A 20,131-nucleotide genomic window follows, 5' to 3' on the forward strand; every position below is an offset into this window, starting at 1 on the left:
GGCAGGGGGTTTTGGGAGGCCTAAGCAGAGGGGTGCTCCCAGGAGGAGGCAGAGCAGGGAGGAGGTCCCTGCTCAGCGCCTCCATCCCTGCCTGGGCCAGCCACTGCCCCAGATCTCTGCCCCACGGAGGCACCCGTGGCTTGGGGCCACCCCACGGTTCTCCTGGGGCCCCAGCCTGCAGCAGCCCATGGGGCCAGGGCTGTGCAGGGCCTGGCTCCTCCTAACCCTGTTTCTCACCCTGTCATGGCTCTCTGGGACACGGCTGCGCCCGGTGCCAGGTCACTGTGGGCCCTATCCTCCCGCAGCTCCTCTGGGGAGGTGTGGGGGACCCCAAGGTCAGTGGGGCTGACCCAGCGACACTTACCCCTGGGTCCGTATGGGGACCACTGGTCAAAGGCAAATGTTCTGGTTGGATCCCACAGTAAAATATTGGGGGAGAAGAAGACTGAGTCTTAAACAAGATGGAGATCATAAAACAAACCCCGGTGTTCCCATGCTGGGGTGCTGGGAGGAGAATCTGAGAAATGGCAATACATGAAAAGCTGCAATCAAATGAGCAGTGGCATCAAAAGGAGAAAAAAATATGTCACTATGTAGTAATCTGAGAAACACTTGAAATTACATAATTCTTCCAAAAGTGACACTCATGTCCCAGAAAGGTGCTGAGCTCGGTGGCGACGTTGGGATGCATCTGCCTTGGGCACAAGCAGAAATATCCTAGCAGCTCCATGAATGGTGAGGATCCAAATTTAGATGCTCTGAAAACAAGGTGCTCTCAGCCTAGAGCCAAAAGGATTTTTGTACCAAAACACCAGGTTTTGGTGTTACCTTGCTGCCGCGGAGGCTTGGAGCGGCTTTTGCTGCCTGTCGGAGGAGTGGGGAGGGCAAGTGCCCATCGGCCTTCCCCGTGCTGGGCTGGGACACGGGGAGAAAGACCCGGAGAGGAGATACTAGCCCAGAGCGTGCATCCCCAGTCCCAACTGGTCCGTGTACTGGGATGGCCTCGTGCCCACTGGAGAGGATGCAGACCACTTCTCTGCCATCCCTGACCAGCGCCAGGGTGCAGGCAGCAGCTTGCCCACTCGGGGCGGGGGGTGGGGGGGGCACTGAGCCCCCCCAATACCGATGAATCAGTCTGCAGCGGCTCATCACGGAGCCTTCGAGCCCTCGTGAGGAGGAGGAAGAAATCGCCAAGATGAATCATCCCCGTGTTCCCCGGGAGCTGGGGGGCGGCTGCCAGCGAAGGCAGGAGCTGGCTGGGGGGAGCTGGGCACAGGGCGGGGGGGTGATGAGTGGGCCATCCATCCCCCCCCCAGATACGGACCTCGTGCCCTGCCAGCGCTGTGGGGTGCAGTTAGGTGACCCCCTGGCACAGCCCCCCCTTCCCCTCCCAGTGCCACGCTGGGGCCACAGGGGCATTTCTCAGGGATGCCCCAGGACCCGCAGTGGGGTGGCCGCCCTGCCTGGGGCTGCACGGGGGCTGAAATAGGGTCAGGAATGTCAGAAAACCCCCAGGACCCTCCCCAGGGTGGCTGACCCATCACAGGGGGGTGGGGGCAACCGCAGCCCCAGCCCCGGCAGCGGCAGCGCAGTGCCCTGTGGCACTGGCACAGGCGTCATGATGGGGACAGCACAGGGGACACCCTGGCACTCCTGGGGGGGCCCTCACAGATATCCTGGCTGGGGTCTCACCATGCAGCTCCAACGACAGCCCCCCCAGCTCGTCCCCCTCCTCTCCCAGCCCCTTGTCTGCATTAAAGCCCCTTTGTGCCACTCGTGCCAAATCCTCCGCCACCGTCCAGCCCAAAATAGCCACGGGCTCACCTGAGCAGGGGCGGGGGGCCGGGGCTGTCCGCCTGCCCTCGTCCCACTGCTCCATATTAATGAGCCCCCTCCTCCCCCCGCGGTGTCCGGCCGTGCAGTTCGGGGCTGCAGCCGTACCTGAGCGCAGCGAGACGAGGCCACCGCCGCTCGGTGCCAGCCGCCCTCGCCATGGCCGCCTGCTCCCCCATGCTCCGGCTCTGGCTCTTGCTCCAAGCCGCCTGCCTCTGCCTGGCCCAAATCGTAAGTCTCTGCTTAGTCCCGGCTCTGCGCTGGGCTGGGCTGGGGGACAGAGAGGGGACAGAGAAGGGACAGAGAGGGGACAGACCCCATCTCCCCCATCGCAGATGCTCGCTCGTAGCGCTGAGCACCCCTGGAACTTTCTGCTTATTTTCCCAACACCTTTCACTCGGTTTTCCCAGGAATACCCTATGGGGGGGAGTGTGGGACCAGCCCCCACCCAGGACCCACCGCCCCGACCCTCCGGGGACCTCTCTGAGCTGAAAGCTGCCTCTGGCCCTGCGGAACGGGGACAGGGCTGGGCTGCACACCTTGAAGTTTGGGACTTGTTAGCTTAATAAGTTTAGTTTTATTTCCCCCTTGGGGCAGCAATGAGGGACTCTCCACCGTTTCCCTCCCCAGCAGCTGCCAGACCTTCTGCCTCCCATTGCCTGGGAAAATGCTTATCTGTTTCTGCTTTAGCGGGATGCGCTGTGGATCTGGGCTGAGGGGGGCTGAACAGAGCTGGGGGGCGGTTCTGACCCTCCCAGGGCTGCCCTGGGGCTCCGCGGGGGCTTCCTGAGGGGCAGCGGGGAGAGACACCAGCAGTGGAGGTGCTGGGGGTCGGGGGTTCCCGTGGGCTGTCCGGACTCCCCCAGGGGCAGGAGAAAACACATCGGAGAGAAGCGAAGGGAAGGTGTCCCTCTGCTCCTTGGGGCGAGCGCTGCGAGCAGGGCAGGCAGTGTTCCTCCTGGGAGCTCACCCGAAAAGAGAAAAAACCTTGCCTTGCATCCGCAAAAATCAGATTTTGAGTAAAGATTTTGGAAAAAATCTTCCCGTGTGGCCCCTGAGCTGCCTGCCGGCAGAGCCAGCCTCGCTGCAGAGAGCTGGGGGGGGGCAGCTGCCTTCCTGAAACAGCCCCCCGGGATGCTCCTGGGCTTGTGGTGGCAGGGTCTGGCCGGGGGAGCGGGCTCGGGTCGGAGCGAGGGGGACGTGGGAGCTCTTGGAACAAGGAACCATTTGGAAATCATTCGGGCAGGACAAAGGTGCCATTCACGGGCGCTCCCAGGGACGGGTGCTCGCTCCCACCCCGACCCGACCGCGGGGTTTGCTTCCAAGGCGAAGCCGGGACTCTCCTGTGAACAAACCAGCAACACCTCTCATCCTTATATATTTCACTTTAAAATAAATAAGCCTGGAAGGACGGAGGAGTCACAGGCGTGCGGCCCCAGCCAGCCTGTCTGGTTTTCATTTCCAGGAACACCAGGGGTTTGGTCTCCGGGACTGGAGTCTCTTCCCCCCCAAACACCCCGTTCGGATAACAGAGATTTCTTTACAAAATTGCTCCTGCGGAGTCCTGTGCAAACCTCAAAGCTGGGGCCAGGCTGCTCGGGGAGCTCCCCCGCCGCCGGCTGAATGGTGCTTTTGTGTGATGCTGCGGAGCGGTGCTGCGGGCAGCGAGCCAGCCCGGCGCGGGGGGGAGAGCCCACGGAGGGGCTGGGGGTCCCCGTTTCATACCAGGGCTTCAGGCACCTAAATCGGTGCTTTTAGAAATCCCAGCGCTGGGTTTGCACCCCGAGCCGAGAGGGGCCTTTGCAAGCGCTGCCATCGCCCCGTCGAGACCCAGGGAGGGGGGTGATGGGGTAAAAACTCAACAGGGGATGGGGAGCTGGTTGTGTCAGTGTGGGGGAAGATTTCCTGGATTTCTCCATCCAAGCCCTTGCTGGGGGGTACAGCCCGGGCAGCGGAGGACCCATGGGGAGGGGCAGAGCTCTGACACCTTGGGGTGCTCACTCCATCCCAGCTCTCCAGAGATGGGTCCCCAGAACACTGCACCCTGGGCTCCCACTGACTCCCATCATCTCTTGGGGTCTGGATTCTCCTTCCTGACGTGGGTCCTGTCCATTTTTCCCCCTTAGCGAGGGCCACCGGGAGAGCCCGGCCCACGAGGGCCCCCCGGTCCCCCAGGAGTGCCGGGAGCAGATGGCATTGACGTGAGTACCGGGAACCGGGCGGGCTGGAGGGAGGGAGGGAGGGGACCTGCGGCACAAAGAGGGACATTGTGTCAGGGCAGAGGCTCGGCGGAGGGCAGGGGGTGCCGATGCCGTCCTGCTCCCAGGCTGGGGCAGATGGAGCATCCCCGGCTTTGCCGGTGGCCCCGGGCAGCAGTGATGGAGTGGGGGAGCACAGCTCCTGCACCGCGGCTCCATCCACCTCCCCGCAACAGCAGCCCGTGGCCTCCCCACCGCCTTGGGAAATGGGGTCCAAAGTGCTTTTTGGGGAGCACAACAGCAAGGAGGTTTGGGTGCAGGGTGCTGGGGGCACCCCTGTCCAGGCAGCGGAGGCTTCTCAGAGCAGTTGGGTGCATGGATCAGCCCAGAGATGCCCCGTGAGGAGGGGGAGCAGGGGGGGGGCAGTGGGGAGCAGGACACCCAGGTCGGGTGCCCGCAGAGCAGCGAGGTGGCCGAGGGCTGTGGCCAGCAGCCGTGGTCCGGACCCTCCCCAGGGCTGTGGGGAGCCTGAACAGGGGAGACCTGTGAGCCAGCAGAAAGCTCCCTTTCTCCGAGACTCACCCCAGGGTGTTATTTTAGTGCTATTTATACCCAGAACAGCCGCAGCCCCCCCACAGCCCCAGCCCAGCCCTCTCTTCTCAACGCTGGCCCCATCCTGACCTGGCTGCTGTGCTGGGGTATCCAGCACCTCGCTCGGACTTGGGGAGGAGGATGGGAGACACGGGTCCTGAGCCCCCTGTGCTGCCAGGCCTGGCTCTGGGGGGTGACAGACCTCTTTTTACAACCTTCTTCCCTTTCCCCAGGGTGACAAAGGCTCTGCCGGAGCCCCCGGGTCCCCGGTGAGTATCCATGCCTCCCCGCAGCTCACCGATGGTCTCACCCCTTCTGGAGGAGCTCCTTTCCATCTGTCCCCCATGCCTCTTCTCTTTTAAAGGGTGTCAAGGGGGAGCCTGGAGCCCCCGGTCCAGATGGGCCCCCAGGGAAGCCGGGCATCGACGTGAGTACTGACCCCCCGTCCCCTCTGCGGCGTCCCTGGCCGCAGCCCCCGTGTCACAGCAGGGTCTCAGCAAACTCCTCATGCCCCCGGCACAGGGATCCTTTTCTGTCACACATAAGAAAGTGCCAAAATCTCTTCATGCGGGAGCTGAAATCACCTTTTGAAGCCCAACAGGAAACACGGGCAGAGCTCGGGCAGAGCTGCTGCCACCCCTCCCACCGCCCGGGCTCCGAAAGCGTGTCCCCCTCCACCCCATGCAGGCAAGAGCTGTGCCAGGAAAGCCATGGCACGGCACCGACACCCCTGAACATGCAAAGGCTTTTCCTTGTCCTTTACTGCAGCTGCTGCCCTGAGCCCTGGTTCAGCTGTCCTTTCCTGCAGAATAAATCTGGAGCAATCTTGTGGCCCCCCCCTGGAGCCACCCCCTTGGCACCCATGTAGGTGACATCAGTGACTTCCCCCACTGTCCCCTCCCCAGCCTGGGGCAGGTGGGGGGCTGAAAGGGGATGGAGCTGCCTCCTTGTCCTGCCTTGATGCTGTGAGGGGCCAGCTCCCAGCCCCACGCTCTGGGCACGCAGGGGTGAGTGACGGGTGGCCGGGGAGGTTTGGGTGGGGTGCCCGATGCCACCCCCAGCACCGCGCTGCACGGGGAAGTGCCTGCGAGTGTCAGACATTTACTCACTCATCAGAAGGAAACCCAAACTGCAGGCTCCTCTTTTGTGTCTCTGGGCGGCACTTCATAAATCTTTGGGGTTTTAGTTATTCTTCAATGAGAAAAGAATAGAATAATAACTGTCATTATAAGCATACATTATTCATCCAGTCTAATCTGGCTGTGAAAGAGTTTGGTTGCTCTGAATATGGGAGCAGAGCCGGGCTGAGCGAGGGGCTCTCCACCCATGAATCAGCCCGTGGGTGACGCTCAGGCCATCAGCTGCAGGGATCCAAACCCCGGCACAGGCACAGCCCTCGCTGGAGTGGGGGACGGGGCATCCAGGGAGTGACTCGGAGTTGCTATAAGTGGGATCACAGAGGGGCTGAGCTCCCCACGTGCCTCTGCCGGGGCTGGATGTGCGCGGCGGTGCGAGGGTCCCTGCCGAGCCCCGGTGTGGGGGCTCAGAGCTGGGCATCTCGGGGTGGGGGGGGGTGGGGGTGGGGGGCATCGCTGCGGGGCTCTCTGTGCCATCGGGGCCTGGGTCCAGGTACCAGCCTCAGCGCTGGGTTTGCTGCATGCAGGGACACGCACAAAGTCCCCATCGACAACCCGCAGCCCCTTGTGACGGGAAGAGCCCCAGCGTGAAGGTCTGGCTGGCGAGCCAAAGGGCTGGCGATAACCTCCTGCTGTCTCTCCTCTTGCAGGGCCTGACGGGAGCAAAGGGGGAGGCAGGGCCCATCGGCGGGCCAGGACTTAAAGTGAGTGAGGGGCCACTCCAGGGCAACCACTCCAGGCTCCCACCTTGCCCTCCTGGAGCCAGCAGGCCCTGGCCAGGCTGGGACCAGCCCCGTCACTGTGCAGGGATGCAGGGATGGGGTGATGGAATATTTGGCAACGAGGGGACACTGAGGTTGGGTCCATGGGGGGATGAATTTTAGGGGCTGACACAGCTTGGTAGGGCCAGACCCTCCTGTTTCAGCTCCTGACTCTCCCCTTCCATCCCGGCAGGGCCAGTCTGGACTCCCAGGGCCACCAGGGCTCCCCGTGAGTATCTGCCTCTCCCACAGGCACCAGCGATGCCCCCGCTCCTGGCTCCAGCACCCACTCCCTGAGCACCCATGAGCAGGGTGGGAGCAGAGCAGGGATCCAGCCCCCTCAGCTGCATCCTTGGTGGCGGCGTGGGCATTGCTCAGGGCAGGGATGCTGATGTTTTGGGGGGAGGTTGGAGAATTTGGACCAACTGTGTCTTTCTTCTTGTTGCAGGGTCCTTCGCTGCCAGGACCACCCGTAAGTGCCACACGTGTGGGGCTGGGGCAGCTGCCAGGGACCCTGCTTGGGGTTGTGCTGGAAGAGCTCAAATCTCAGCAACCCCAAAGTGGGGGGTCTCAAGGCTCGACCTCTCTCACTCAGTGAATGTCTCTCTTCTCCTTAAGGGGCTTCCAGGCCAGGTTGGGCTTCCTGGAGAGATTGGAGTGCTGGGACCCAAGGTGAGGGGTCAGGAGGGGGAGTGGGAAAACCTCCCTTCCTTATCCCAGCATCCACTTCTCCACACTTTGGGGCTCCTGGAATAAATAGGGGCGACACCATAATGTGGGCAAGCGGGGTACTACAGTGGGGAGGGAGGGGTGACGGACTCTGTGCCTGCAGACAGGACCCCTGGTGCCATCCATCCCCTCCCAGCTCATGGCTGGGAGATGCCCCAGTTCCCACTGTGACAGTCTGGGTCTTTGGTGCTTCATCACCCCTCTCCACCCCGGCTCAAGCAGTACCTGCTCCCTCCCCCACCCCTAAATCTCCTTTCCTGGGGTTGTTCTCTCCTAGGGCGACCCTGGACCTGACGGCCCGAGGGGTCCCCCAGGCCCTCCAGGGAAACCTGTGAGTATCTCCCCAGTCACCAGCACTTTCTGCAGGAGGGAAAAGTCCCCCCGCCCCTCAGCCCAGGGTCTGGGGCTGGGGCTTGGGCTCTGGCACACACCTCCTGCCCTGTGCCTTGCTCCCCTCCCTCCCAGGTGAAACATTCACCCCTCCTGTAAAATAGTGCCGGTATTAAACCGCGGATGCTGATGGTCTCCTTCCCTCCAGGGCCCCCCAGGACACATCCAAGGACTGGAAGGCAGCGCTGATTTCTTGGTGAGAGCTGCCATTACCTTGTCCCTTCAGCAGGCCTTTGCAGGGTAACGGCTGCTGGAAGAGCGTGTGCTGCACTGGCCTGAAATACAGACACCAGTGTAATCTGGTAACTGGGGGCCGACGGAGCGGGGAGGAGCAGGGTCCCCAGCCGAGCCGTGCGTCCCCTGCGGCACCGCACAGCCCAGCTTCACCATGTGGCGCGGGAGCCTGTCCTTCCCAACACAGCTTCTCCGCAACCTCCGGGTCCTTTCCCAACTCAACCTGCACTTCTTCTTCCCCACCAGTGCCCGACCAGTTGCCCACCAGGTCCCAAGGGCCCCCAGGGACTGCAGGGACTGAAGGTAAGGGAGCCCTGGAGCTGCCAGGGAGCAGACAGGGACCGTCACCTCCAGCACGCTGTGCCTGAGCGGAGGAGCCTTCCCCAGTCTGGAGGGACGGGGAGCTCAGGAGCTGCTCTGCTCCCTTGGGAGCATGAGGACATGAATGCACAATACCCTGGGGGCAAGGGTGCTATGGCAGAGGTCCCCTGTGGCTCCCCAGCTCCTGCCAGCCCCTTCCTGGCGGGCAAGACCCTGTGCTGAAGCCCTGGCCGTGCCTCTGTGCAGCTCCCTGCACTGCGAGGCCTGGAGGGTTAAACCCCACAAGCATCCCCACCACATGCCCTCAAGGCTGCGGGATGCTGGGCCCCACCATGTCACCGGTGGGATGCTGAGCCCCACCACGTCACCAGTGGGATGCTGAGCCTCACCTCATCACCAGCAGGCAGCCCAGGGTGGCATGTCACAGGCAGGGTGGCTCCGGGTGATGCAGCTGTGAGGATGCTGCTCTGCCCAGGGATGCTCACCATCTTCCTCTCCACCCTTAGGGACACAGAGGCCGCCCCGGTGCCCTTGGGGAGACCGGCAGGCAGGGCGGGCAGGTGAGTGACCTCTCCGGCAGCTCCCCAGCTGCCTCTGGGGGAGCTGGGGCTGGGCCGGACGGTGCGGGGCTCTGGGGAGAAGAAGGGGGAAGGAAAGAAAAAGGTAGGAGAGGGGGGAGGAAGACCCAGGGCTGGGAAATGGAGGGTGGACAGGGTGGTCTTCCCACTGTGGCTCCCTGGACCTGGCCCCATCCCCTGCCAAGTCCCAGGTGAGGGGTCTCGTGTCCCCAGGGCAGTTTGTACCCCTGTTCCACCCCAACACTCACCTCACTCCTCTCCATCCTTCCCCAGGGCCCCAAGGGTGACGCTGGCGTCTCCGGAGAACAAGGTGTCCCAGGCCCTCCGGTAATATATTTATTTCTCTTTGCTGCTCTGTCCCCCGAGTACCCCAGGGGCTGGGGGTGGCCGGTTTGTGCTTGGCCCCAGACACCAGGGACAGGACATCCCTGTCCCTGCTCCCAGGGACCCACCGCGGGGACCGGAGCGAAGCCTTCATCCCATCCATCTCCCTCCTCCCAGCTGCGAAGCTGCCGCCAGGAAGGTGGCAAAGCCACGTCCTGATGGAGACCTCTGTGGTCAGTGCTGGCTCAGTCATTAGTGCACGTTAACGAGGATAACTCACCGGCCAGGGACAAATTGCTCATGTACGCTGAGCCCCCCTTACCCCACCTGAACGGGGGGTGCAGTGCCCAGCTCACCACAGGGACATGGGGATTAAAGCTGTCTGAGCTCGCGGAGCACTTTGAAGATGAAAAGTAATTAATGGGCTGAGCCCTTCGGTCCGAGAAAGGGCAAAACCACTTTGAAGCTGAGAGTTTTGCTGGGGGAAGCAGCACCAGTTTGGGCCCATTGCTGTTATTGAACCGACAACTGGAAGGGCGCCTGGTGGGAGGCTGCAGAATTAGGAGCAAGTAGCAGGACTGAAATACCTCGTATTTGGCAAAACCAGCTGATTTCCAGTACCAGCTTTTGCTTTAATTGCGGCTCCCCCCCTGGGCTGCTCCTGGGGCCGTTTCCAGCTAAGCCGGCTGTTGTTTCCTTCCCCGCAGGGACCGCAGGGCCTGAGGGGTTACCCTGGGATGGCAGGACCCAAGGGCGAGACAGTAAGTGCCGTTGGGATGCCGGGGTGGCTGTGCCCGGCTCCGGGGTCAGAGGGACCAGCTCCCACGGGGATGCTCCCCAGGTGGGATGCTGCTTCTCTGGAGCATCACTAACACGGCTCCTTGGCCATCTCAGGGAGCTGGATGCTGCCTCTTGCTAGTGGGGTCAGACCCGGCTGGGGGCTGAGGGTGGGATGGGAGGAATTGACCCCCCCGTGCTCTCTTTGCAGGGTCCTGCTGGTTACAAGGGGATGGTCGGGACCATCGGAGCGGCCGGGCGGCCGGTGAGTGCCCTCCCTCATCCCTGGGGGCTGCGGGGCAGGCGGGGGACCCCGCGCTTCGCCACTCAGCCCCCATCTTTCTCCCCTCCAGGGCCGGGAAGGCCCCAAGGGACCACCTGGGGACCCTGGTGAGAAGGGAGATCTGGTAGGTGACCTTGTCCTGATGGGGAGGGCAGCGCCATGCCTTGTGTGACGCCAATGCCCCCTTTTCCCCAGCTCGGCCCCGCTCCCCGGCGCAGACAGGGGCTCTGCCCGGGGTGCCTCGATGGGCATCTCCTCCCTCTCCCTGCTCCGTCCCCTGCACCAAGAGGGCAGCTGAAATAACACTCACGCTCTCCTGCTCTAGGGTGGCCGCGGCATCAGGGGCCCCCAAGGAGACATCGGGCCCAAGGGGGAGAACGTAAGTACAGCCACATCGAGGGCTGAGACCCTTGCGAGAAGAGGATCTCTCTGTCCCTCTCTGTCCTGCTCGGAACTATCCTGCGTCCTTGCACCCTGGCTCAGCGCTGGGCTGGAGCTTTCCTTCCCCTTCCCAGCCTTTTTTTACCCCCACCACGAGCCTTTCAGTCCCTCTCGGAGGTGTCAGACCGAGCGAGTCTTCCCTCTTTCACAGGGTCTGCCGGGCATCGATGGCAAAGACGGCACCCCGGGAATCCCGGGCGTGAAGGTGAGCTGCTGCAGGCAGGGGCTGCCGGGTGCTGCCTGCACTGGCAATGGGGCACAGACACGCTGTTCCTCGTACCAGTGCTTGCTGGAAATAACGGGGATGGCAAGTGGCGGAAGGTCCTGGCCCTTGATGTGGCATCTCCTGACTAGGGGAGCGTGGCTGTCCCCGCAGGGTCAAGCGCAGAGTCCCCCTGTGTCCAGGAGTCCCTTGTCCCACCTGTGGACACCCCATTTCTGCACCTTTCTCTGCCATGTGGTGACATCCTCTCTGTCCCTCGCAGGGCAGCGTGGGACAGGCCGGCCGCCCTGGAACACCGGGACACCGGGGACAAGCTGTGAGTACAGGAATGTGGGAGCCCCACGCCCGGGCAGGTACCCTCTTACCTGTGGGGAGGCACCCCCCTCTCCGGGTGGTGCTGGGGTGCAGGGACAGCACCCAGCGGGGACACTGCCTCTGAGCACGGGGCACCGGGCAGGGTGGCTGCCTCCGGTGCTGTGCACTGGGTTTGATCCCAGCTTTATGTCCACAGGGCTTGCCAGGTCAGCCGGGAAGCAAAGGTGGCCCAGGAGACAAGGTGGGTCTGGGGGCAGCTGGGGCCAGAGTAACCCCCCACCGAGCATCTGCCCTGTCCCCTGCAGTGTTGTGGCTGCCTCCATGTTTGTCCCCATGTCATCCCCTCCCCTGTCCTCGCTGCCCCTGATCCACCTCTATCTCCTGTTCACAGGGTGAAGCGGGTGCTCGAGGCCAGGCTGGTGTCACCGGTGCCCCAGGGCAGATTGTAAGTACGGAGAGGTCACCGTGTGCCTCCTGGGCACAGCCTGGGGGTTGCTCTCTCTCTCTCTCTCTCTCTCTCTCTCTCTCTCTCTCTCGTTCTTTTTCCCCTATTTGCTGTCAAAAAGAAGGCAGATTTGGGATCTTCATCCCACCCCAACCCTCCCCTTCCCTCTGCCCCCACAGCAGCTTCCTCACGGGGAAGCCCCTGGGGCCACTTCTCCAGCACCTCCTTGGCCACCGGTTCAGTGGCAGCCCTTGGCGTGGCTGCAGGGGACAAGGACAGGGCCACACATCCCTCAGGGAAGGATGAAGGGCAGATGATGCCACACAAATGCAAGAGAGGCCTCTGGTCTCGGTTGGTTTTTTTTTTTTCCCCCCCTCTTAGGGTGAACCTGGACCTCGGGGTGAGCAGGGACCGCAGGGCGTCCCTGGGATGAAGGTGAGTCTGGGGCACTGTGGGGTTTGTGGCAGTGCCGGGAGCTGCCCCTGACTCTGGTCTCTTCTTGGGTCTCCGCAGGGTGACCGGGGTGAGCGTGGCCCCGTGGGCCCCATCGGCGAGCAGGGGAAAGCGGTGAGTTGCACCCACAGCTGGGCTGGGAAACGGGCTTCACCTCGGCACAGCTTGGGGATGCTCAGCTGCGGGCGTGCGGCTGGGGAGGAGGGATGGGGGCACAGCCGGCACCCCCCGCACGGACCTCTGGCTTTGATCATGGCCGGGGTCAATCCCGCGCCCTGTCCCGCTGTGCCTAGCTGCCAGGCCCGGGGATTAGCCGATGGGGCAGGTAGTGCAGGGATTAGTGGTCCGGGGCCATGCTGGGTTCGCAGCCCCAGCCAGGAGAGGAATTTCCTCCCAGCCCAGCAAGAGCGGGGAGGCTGTCTGGCCCCCCTCGGAGGATTTTCTGGGGTGGAAAAATGGCCCAAAAGTGACCTTTGTCCTTCTGGCTTCCTGGGGAACTGGGGCCCATCCCTGGCAGAGCCCCCTGCTCTTGGCGCAGCTGGAGGGGAGGCTCCTCCATCGTTTTCTGCCCTGTCCCCACACAGAGGCTGGATTCAGGGCAGGTTGGGATGCTGTGGGGCAGCCTGAGCCGCTGGAGGGGATGGGGGCTGCCCAAGCACCTCATTGCCTTGGGGAGGATGCTCTGATGGAGGAGAAGGGTCTTTCCACTGCCTCTTCTCACTCGTTTTTCTCTTGTTCCTGTGTTATCTTGATTTCCAGGGGCCAAAGGGCGAGCAGGGTCCACCGGGGATCCCAGGACCCCAAGGCTTGCCGGGAGTCAAAGGAGACAAGGTGACTGCTCCTGGCTGCGGGACACAGGCTGCTCTGGGGTCTGGCTCAGGGAAGCGGCGCTGAGCTGGGCTGACCCTGCCATCTCCTTTCTCTAGGGCTCCCCAGGGAAAACTGGCCCCAAAGGTGGTACTGTGAGTACATCACCCTCCTGCCTGGGCTGGGGGGTTGGTGGGAGATCACTGACACTCCTGTTTAACAGGGCTGGCACCCACCTTTGTGGGGAGCTGACACCCACTGACACCAGGTGCTTTCTCTGTCATTACCCCCAGCAAAAGTGGGGAAAAAGGGGGTTAAAGTGGCTGCGGAGGAGGTGGGTGCTGGCAGTGAAGGGTCACATTTCTTGTTGCCTTTTGTCTAGGGAGACACCGGCGTTCACGGCCTCGCGGGGCTGAAGGGAGAGAAGGTGGGTCCCTGCAGACGATTCCTGGGGCGGAGGGATGTGGGGTGGACATGGGTCCCTGCCCGTGCTGGGGTCTCCTGGCACTGCAGCGCTGCACCCCAGTGCAGCCGCGGTGAGCTCCAGGGAGGGTATGTGTGCCTCCCCCTCACTGCAACTCTAAATTTGTGCCATCTCCCCATTGCATTTCTGGTGTCCTCTGTCCCCAGGGTGAATCAGGCGAGCCGGGGCCGAAGGGACAGGTGAGTGACTGAGGGCTTGGGAGCGAGGGACTCCCCGCACCTTCATGGCGGGACCCTCAGCTTGAGGCTGGTGGGTTGAGAAAGTATTTTCACTGGAGAGGGGCTTCAGGATTCAGCTCAGATCCCAGATTCAAGTTCAGACCCCATTCAGGGTTCAGACCGCGGCTGCAGCTGTCGGTACTGGAGGTCCTCGGGGTCTTGGGGTGCTCAGGACAGGGCTGAGCTCCCCACTCCTGACGCCCCTCTCCATCCCCACCACAGCAAGGCATCCAGGGTGAGCTCGGCTTCCCCGGCCCCTCGGGGGATGCAGGTGCACCTGGTGTGCGAGGCTACCCGGGACCCCCCGGCCCACGAGGACTCGTCGGGGAGCGCGGCGTGCCGGGGATGCCTGGCCAGAGGGGTGTAGCGGTAAGTACCCCCAGAGCACCCCCTCCTCACCTCTGGATCATGTACGTGGTGACCTGGGGTCTGCCACCGTCAGCTTGTTCCGTTCTGCAGGTGATTTGCCTCCGACCTTTCCTTACCAACCAGTTCCTCTGGGAAACAGCCAATGTTTATCTCAGGAGCTGCCAGTGCTCCCCCACAAGCTCTCCAGGAGGGCTGAGCTGGGATCGGACTCTTCTAGAAAAGAGGAATTCTTTATTTCTCACCATATATAGCACCAGGAGCAGGCTTACCTCCAATGTGCGCCTTTGCAGCCTGCCTGGGGGACAGAATTTTCCCATATAAGCCTCATTTTATACTTACAAAATGGCACTGCAGAAAGGGAGGTCACAGCATGGCTGGGCACGACGTGAGCCAAGGCTGGAGCACTTGTACTGGGACTGAACAGAAAATGGAGAAAGGGGGAAGGCGGCATCGGGTGTGGGGAGGTGCTCTGGTCTGGGGCATTGGGATGGGACTGGCTCTGCGGGTGCAAATGGGGATGGAAAGGGTGATCTCCCTTTGTGCCGTGTCCCTCTTCTCACCGCTGGCAGGGCCGGGATGCCGGGGACCAGCACATCGTCGACGTGGTCCTGAAGATGCTGCAAGGTGAGGGGGGAAGCGGGGCACGGCCGGCGGGGCGGCTGCCACCACATCCCATCCCACATCGGCCTCTCCCTGTCCTACAGAGCAGCTGGCGGAGGTGGCGGTCAGCGCCAAGAGAGCTGCCCTGGGTGGAGTCGGTGCCATGGGACCCCCCGGACCCCCTGGTCCCCCTGGGCCGCCTGGTGAGCAGGGCCCACACGGACCCATGGGACCTCGAGGTGTCCCCGGCATCCTGGGTGCTGTCGGGCAGATCGGCAACGTAGGACCTAAAGGTGGGTGGCCGTACCCACACCATGCCGGGAAAAATCCTCCTCGGGGCTGACCCTGCCTCCTCCCGCCACACTTGTCCCCGACCTCAGTCCCCTGCAGGGTCCGTGTTTCCCGCTGTGGCTCCAGCGAGTCCTTCCCTCCCTTTTTCTTTCCTCACAGGGAAGCGAGGCGAGAAGGGTGAGCGGGGAGAAGCTGGCCGCGGCCACCCAGGCATGCCGGGTCCCCCGGGGATCCCAGGTAAGACCCAGCACAGGCAGTGGCGGGTCCCTGCCAGGCAGCAGCAGCCCCCATGCCCCTTGCTGGTGCGATGACGAGCCCAGCAGTGGCTCAGGACCTTCTGACCTATTCCTGCATGGGGTTCACCCGGCAAACCTCCAGCCTGCAGCACCCTTGGCTGCCTCCTCGCTGCCTGCGCCTCTGCCAGCCGCTTGCCTGGCCCCTGGGTATCGCTCACGTGCTGTGCTAACGCATCCCCAGCCTCGCCAGCAGCGCTTCCCAAACCCCAGGCCCCTGCTCTGCCCCGGCAAAGGCCGGGCTCAGCACCCACACACCCAGTCCCATCGTTGCAGGTCTCCCTGGCATTCCTGGCCACGCACTCGACGGCAAGGCCGGCGAGCGGGGCTTGCCAGGCTCCCCAGGAGAGGCTGGCCGGCCGGGCTTGCCCGGTCCCGCTGGCCTGCCGGGGTTTTGCGAGCCGGCCGCCTGCCTGGGAGCCTCGGCGTACGCTGCCGCACGCCTGACCGAGCCGGGGGCCGTCAAGGGACCCGTCTACTGAGGAGGCCTCGGCACCGCGGCCAAGCTGGCCAGCAAACCCGCGCCGGGGCTGGCAGCAAAGAGACCAGAAAACTGCAAATCCATAGGGAGCAACTTCTGCCCGTCCCGGCTGTGGGAGGGCGCTGGGCTCGGGGCAGCTGCCAGAGGGGAAACGCGGCCTCGGGAATTTAATTTGGTGTAGGTATCATCCCCCCTCCCACAGCTTGGGGGATGGTGAAGAATAAAGAGAGGTCGCCCCAAGTCCCGCTCTTGTTACTGGGGTTCGTGCCCCCTCTGCCCATCCCTGTGCCCCTTCCCAAAGAAATAAATTGTCTTTTATACAAACCCTCTCACTCTGTTATGTCCTGTTTGGTGCTGAATCGGCTCACTGCCAACTTCCTTTTTGTCCCCTTTTTTTTTTTTTTTAAAACAAAAATTGTGGTTTAATTATTTAAGAGACTTGCCAGATCCAGCCTTGTTCACTGCTGGGCACTCACAGAGCTGTAAATCTTTGTAAAATAGGATTATTTTATAACTATGAACAGAAAAACACCAACTTTTAAAAAAATGGACAATAAAAATGAGATGGATTGTTAATGAACTGAAATGATGTGTTGATTTCTTTGAATCAAACCAAGACTCTGCTGGGGGGGGGGTGGTATTATTTGAGGACTGAAGTTAGCTTTTCTGTTGTTTCAAGCCCCTTATTGGGCATCTCAACTGCTCATTCCCATCCTTGGGGACAATTTCAGCCTCTCAATAAGTTCTTTAAGCAAAAGCTCCTTCTTTTTCCCCTCTTGCACCACTGCAAATGTGCAGAGGAATTTGCCAGCTCTGAACCCCCCATGTCAGAGACTGAGCAAATTTTCTAGAAATACATCAGGCGCCTTCAACTAAGGCCAAGTCAACCCAAGTCCCCTCGCAGTCAAGTGGGCCAGAAAACTATTAGCAACGATGCAAAGGGTATTGATCCCTTAATAGTTAAAAAGGAGGCCTGCAGCTCTAACAGGATCCGGAGGTGTCTTTCTCATTATTGCCATCGACAGCAGAAAGGATTAAAGCTGTGCGGTGGGAGCAATGGGGCTTCGCTTTGTAAGATAAATAAAAATCAATTTTTGTTTATTAGCAAAGCATGTTCGGCTTGGCAGGGTAACAAATCCCGGGGAGCTGTGGTGGGGAGGACTGGTGGGTCCCTCCTGTGGCACAGAGCATCGCTGCCACCGGCCCAGGGGCCACCAGCCCAGGGGCCACCGGCATATCACAGCCCCGGCAGGGGTCAGCAGGAGGGGGCTAATCCTGGCAAGGCCCAGCTCTGGGCCTAGGCAGACCCAGCACCGTGTGCTCTTCCCTCCCTGTACGCACCTCGCCGTGTAGCAGAGCTTTCCCATATGGATCCGTATCTGCCCCACACTCTTCAGAAGCGTCCTGTGCTCATCCTCCACCTAAAGTACCTTCCCCAGGCCCTTTGCAAACCGCTGCCTTGTCACCTAACGTGCAATCAGATACCTTTAAGGGGACTGTCTTTTTATTTAAAAAAAAAAAATAAATTTGGAAGTGAATTGCAAATGTTTTATTTTCAAGTTGGAATTTAATCAAGGAATTAAGAAGGCTGCATATTAATTAGGGGCCAGACTCTGGTTCTTTCCAATGAGTGGCAAACACACTCTGAATCTGCCTCTTCATCAGGGCCCTCATAAATATTCATCCAATAAATAGCAGATTGGATGCCATTACAGAGACAAGCGAGATTGAAACCCAAGTATCTGTGGAAATGAAACAGCTGGAAAGCGTCCAATCTCTGCCCCAAATAATAACAAATCATTATTAGGAGAGGTGAAGAGCGAGCCTTGTTGAGCACTTGTCTCCATTTCTGGACGAATGGGGACATTCACCCTAATTCTCTTCAGGGAGGAATTCAGGTTATCAGACCCCTTCGGGGACAGCCCCAGGCTGGGCTTGCCCCGGGCTCCAGCTGTGCAGCACATCTGGGGCCGCATCCCGGCTGCACAGCCCAAACCATCTTTTTTTTTTTTTTTTTTTTTTCCCCCACGAGAGGGAGCTGCCTGCCCGCTGAATCCCCCTCTTCCCAGGGAGCCCACACTTGGGCTAGTGCCACTAAAACCAGTTTTAAGCCCTGGCAGGGGCTCGCTGGAGGGCTCCCCCCCAGGCACAGGGCTACGCCTCGCAAGGGCTGCGCTCGTCCCTTCACTTTGGGGGGGCAAAGGGTGAACCCCCTTCGCTTGGCAGCTTCCCCCCTCCGGGATGAACACGGCAGAGCTGGAACACGCTGGGAGAAGGGAACTGGGGTGCAGAGGTTTGCTGCGAGGATGTTGGCACAAGGAGGGCCCAAGGGTTGAGACCTGAGCTGTGGCCCTGGAGCGAGGAGAAGCCACTTCCCAGGGAGGGAGCAAGGGCTGCCGGGGGCAGGAAAGCTGCCGCTGTGCCTCAGAGTCCTGGGCTGCCCGGGAGGATGCAGAGTCCTTTGCAAGAAGCCCAGGAGCTCCTCATTTTTACACCCAAGCGTGCCCATCCCCAGACAGGGCTGGCCAGGAAGGGATGGGATGGAGCGAGTGCTCCAGCACCATCAGGGACACTGGGCTTGCTGACCCTGTGGCTGCTCAGAGCCACACGTGGCCTCCCAAAAGCTGCTGGTTGTGGTGGTGGCTGAGCTCTCCCTTAGCGAGAGGCAGCTTTGACCTTCAGCAACTTAGCTCCCCGGCTGCGGCCTGGGAGATGCTGTCAGGCGGGCACAGCTACAGCTGGCTTCTGGGCGGCCTCGCAAGTCAGAACCTGGCAAGGCCAGTGTCTGGGAAGATTAAGAAGATCAGGTTTTAATTAAAGTGCCGAGGAAGCAGCTGTCTGGAGCACTTGCTCTTTTCTCTCCCACCTGCTCGTGCCTGAGTTTGACATGGTGGATTCTCCTGCAGACGGGGCTGCAGAGAGCCAGCCCAGGTCCTCCTCCTCTCGCCTGTCCCACTGGTCACAGGCGTAGGGCCTCGGGACTTTTGGGCTACTCACCCCCCGTGACACACAGCGGCTGGGAGCAGCCAAATCTATTCACCATCCCCAGTCGTTCAAAGATCAGGCACCGGGCCATGGCCAGTCATGACTTCTTTTCAAAGGAAAGATCGGTGGAATCTTTTAAAATTATTTCAAGGGGTTTAAGAACCTGCTCCCAAGCCTGTCCCTGCACCTACAAAGGCTCCAGAAACGTGCAGGTGTGGAGTTAAGCATCATCACGTGGCTTTCATGTGATGTGAAAGACAGAAGGGAAGAAATGAAAGGAAATCAAGGCAGATCCCTTCAGGGTCGCACCAATTGCCCTGCAGACCTCCTGTGAGAATCACAGCTTTCGTTCTCTTCCTCTCTCCTTTGAAAGCCGTGGGAAAAAAAAACATAAAATAAATGGAAGTCCGATTTCTGTAGCGTGGAGTAATTAGGGGGCCTCTGATTACCGCCATTCAAGGCTGATGAGGCCGGCGGCGGCGCTGGCTGCGGTTTGCACTTGGACAAGCACCACTTGTTCCACGCCGGGGCCACGTGCGCGGTTGCTGCAGCTGAATGCGCTGTCGGTGCTCCGGCACGGCCCTGGCAGGAGGCAGCGACAGCTCCCTCCGTCCCGATGGAGCCCGGCGCAGCAGAGACCCTGCCCGACCCTCCCCGCACATGCCGCTGGGAGAAACCCACCTGCTCAGGAGAGGGGACATCCCGCAGAGAGGGGGGGATCCCCCAGCTCATGGACCCCCCTCGTAGGCGAAGGGCTCTTCATCCCGGGGCATCCCTGGCAGAGCTTTGCCAAGAGGAGGCATTGCCTCCTGCTCGGTTACCCACCGCCAGCGATCGGCATCCTCCTCGCAGCCCACCCCGGTGACATTTCTGTGGCCCAGGGACCATCCTATGTGCCCGTGGCGAGGGGCAGCGCTGCCGCATGAATAATTCAGGGAAATGAGATAAAAGTTTCCTTGAGCAAGCTAACGCATTGATTAGACCAAATTGCCTCCCTCATCCTCGAGAGGTAAAAATGAGCTAATCACCGTTTGTTCTCTCTTGATAGATGATTAACCACAAATTAGAATATTAAACAGAGGACTTTGGGTACGTAAATTAACAGCTGAGAACTAAGTTAATTATTGGAGGAGCTATAAAACTGCTTATTTTTATCCTTGGATTATTGTTTGATGTTTTTGCCGCTTAAAAAGAGGAAGTTATTTTTAAAATGGCTTGTTCTGCTGCTTGTGGCCAGGAGTGCTGTACGTAGCTGGGCCAGCCCGGACACACGGGGCAAATGAGTCTCGTGCTCTGTCAGCAATAAACAGGGGAAATGAATCTCCCCTTTACTGCAAGGAACGCTCTGCAGCCCCATCCATGCCCCACGGGCAGGATGCCCCAAGCCAGGACAAGCAGGATGCCCAAGGGGCCTGCAGGCAGCTGGAGATGCTGATCCTGCTTCTCCAAGAAAAAGGTCAAATTTGGATACTGGCTCTACCCAGAAAAGGGACAAGACTCTTCCAGACCGGGGACACAGCAATCCGGTGTTGCAGGGAATTAACTTTGTTAATAGCCCATTCATTTAAATG

The 20,131-nt window shown here is 60.8% G+C and overlaps 1 protein-coding gene across 1 annotated transcript; it reads left to right on the forward strand.

Moving 5' to 3' along the window:
* Window positions 1-1,931: 1,931 nt before the first annotated feature.
* COL9A2 (collagen type IX alpha 2 chain) lies at window positions 1,932-16,161 on the forward strand. Its single transcript, XM_074894233.1, has 32 exons — window positions 1,932-2,064; window positions 3,960-4,034; window positions 4,856-4,891; window positions 4,987-5,049; window positions 6,409-6,462; window positions 6,713-6,748; window positions 6,968-6,991; window positions 7,138-7,191; window positions 7,526-7,579; window positions 7,787-7,834; window positions 8,119-8,175; window positions 8,700-8,753; window positions 9,045-9,098; window positions 9,803-9,856; window positions 10,084-10,137; window positions 10,226-10,279; window positions 10,481-10,534; window positions 10,748-10,801; window positions 11,082-11,135; window positions 11,331-11,375; window positions 11,526-11,579; window positions 11,961-12,014; window positions 12,093-12,146; window positions 12,792-12,863; window positions 12,959-12,994; window positions 13,222-13,266; window positions 13,470-13,502; window positions 13,764-13,910; window positions 14,480-14,534; window positions 14,615-14,803; window positions 14,961-15,038; window positions 15,371-16,161. The coding sequence occupies exons 1-32, from the start codon at window positions 1,993-1,995 to the stop codon at window positions 15,574-15,576; spliced, it is 2,073 nt and encodes a 690-aa protein (XP_074750334.1). The 5' UTR covers window positions 1,932-1,992; the 3' UTR covers window positions 15,577-16,161.
* The last annotated feature ends 3,970 nt before the right edge of the window (window positions 16,162-20,131 follow it).

Source organism: Strix uralensis, chromosome 25, assembly GCF_047716275.1.
Source record: "Strix uralensis isolate ZFMK-TIS-50842 chromosome 25, bStrUra1, whole genome shotgun sequence".
Taxonomy (NCBI): Eukaryota; Metazoa; Chordata; class Aves; order Strigiformes; family Strigidae; genus Strix; species Strix uralensis.

What these genes read in the sequence shown, in the direction of transcription:
- COL9A2 (XM_074894233.1), top strand. Translation starts at nt 1,993, where the DNA reads ATGGCCGCCTGCTCCCCCATGCTCCGGCTCTGGCTCTTGCTCCAAGCC. An exon ending in CTTCGCTGCCAGGACCACCC is followed by an intron (nt 6,992 to 7,137) that starts GTAAGTGCCACA and finishes CTTCTCCTTAAG; the next exon opens with GGGCTTCCAGGCCAGGTTGG. An exon ending in CCGGTGCCCCAGGGCAGATT is followed by an intron (nt 11,580 to 11,960) that starts GTAAGTACGGAG and finishes CCCCCCTCTTAG; the next exon opens with GGTGAACCTGGACCTCGGGG.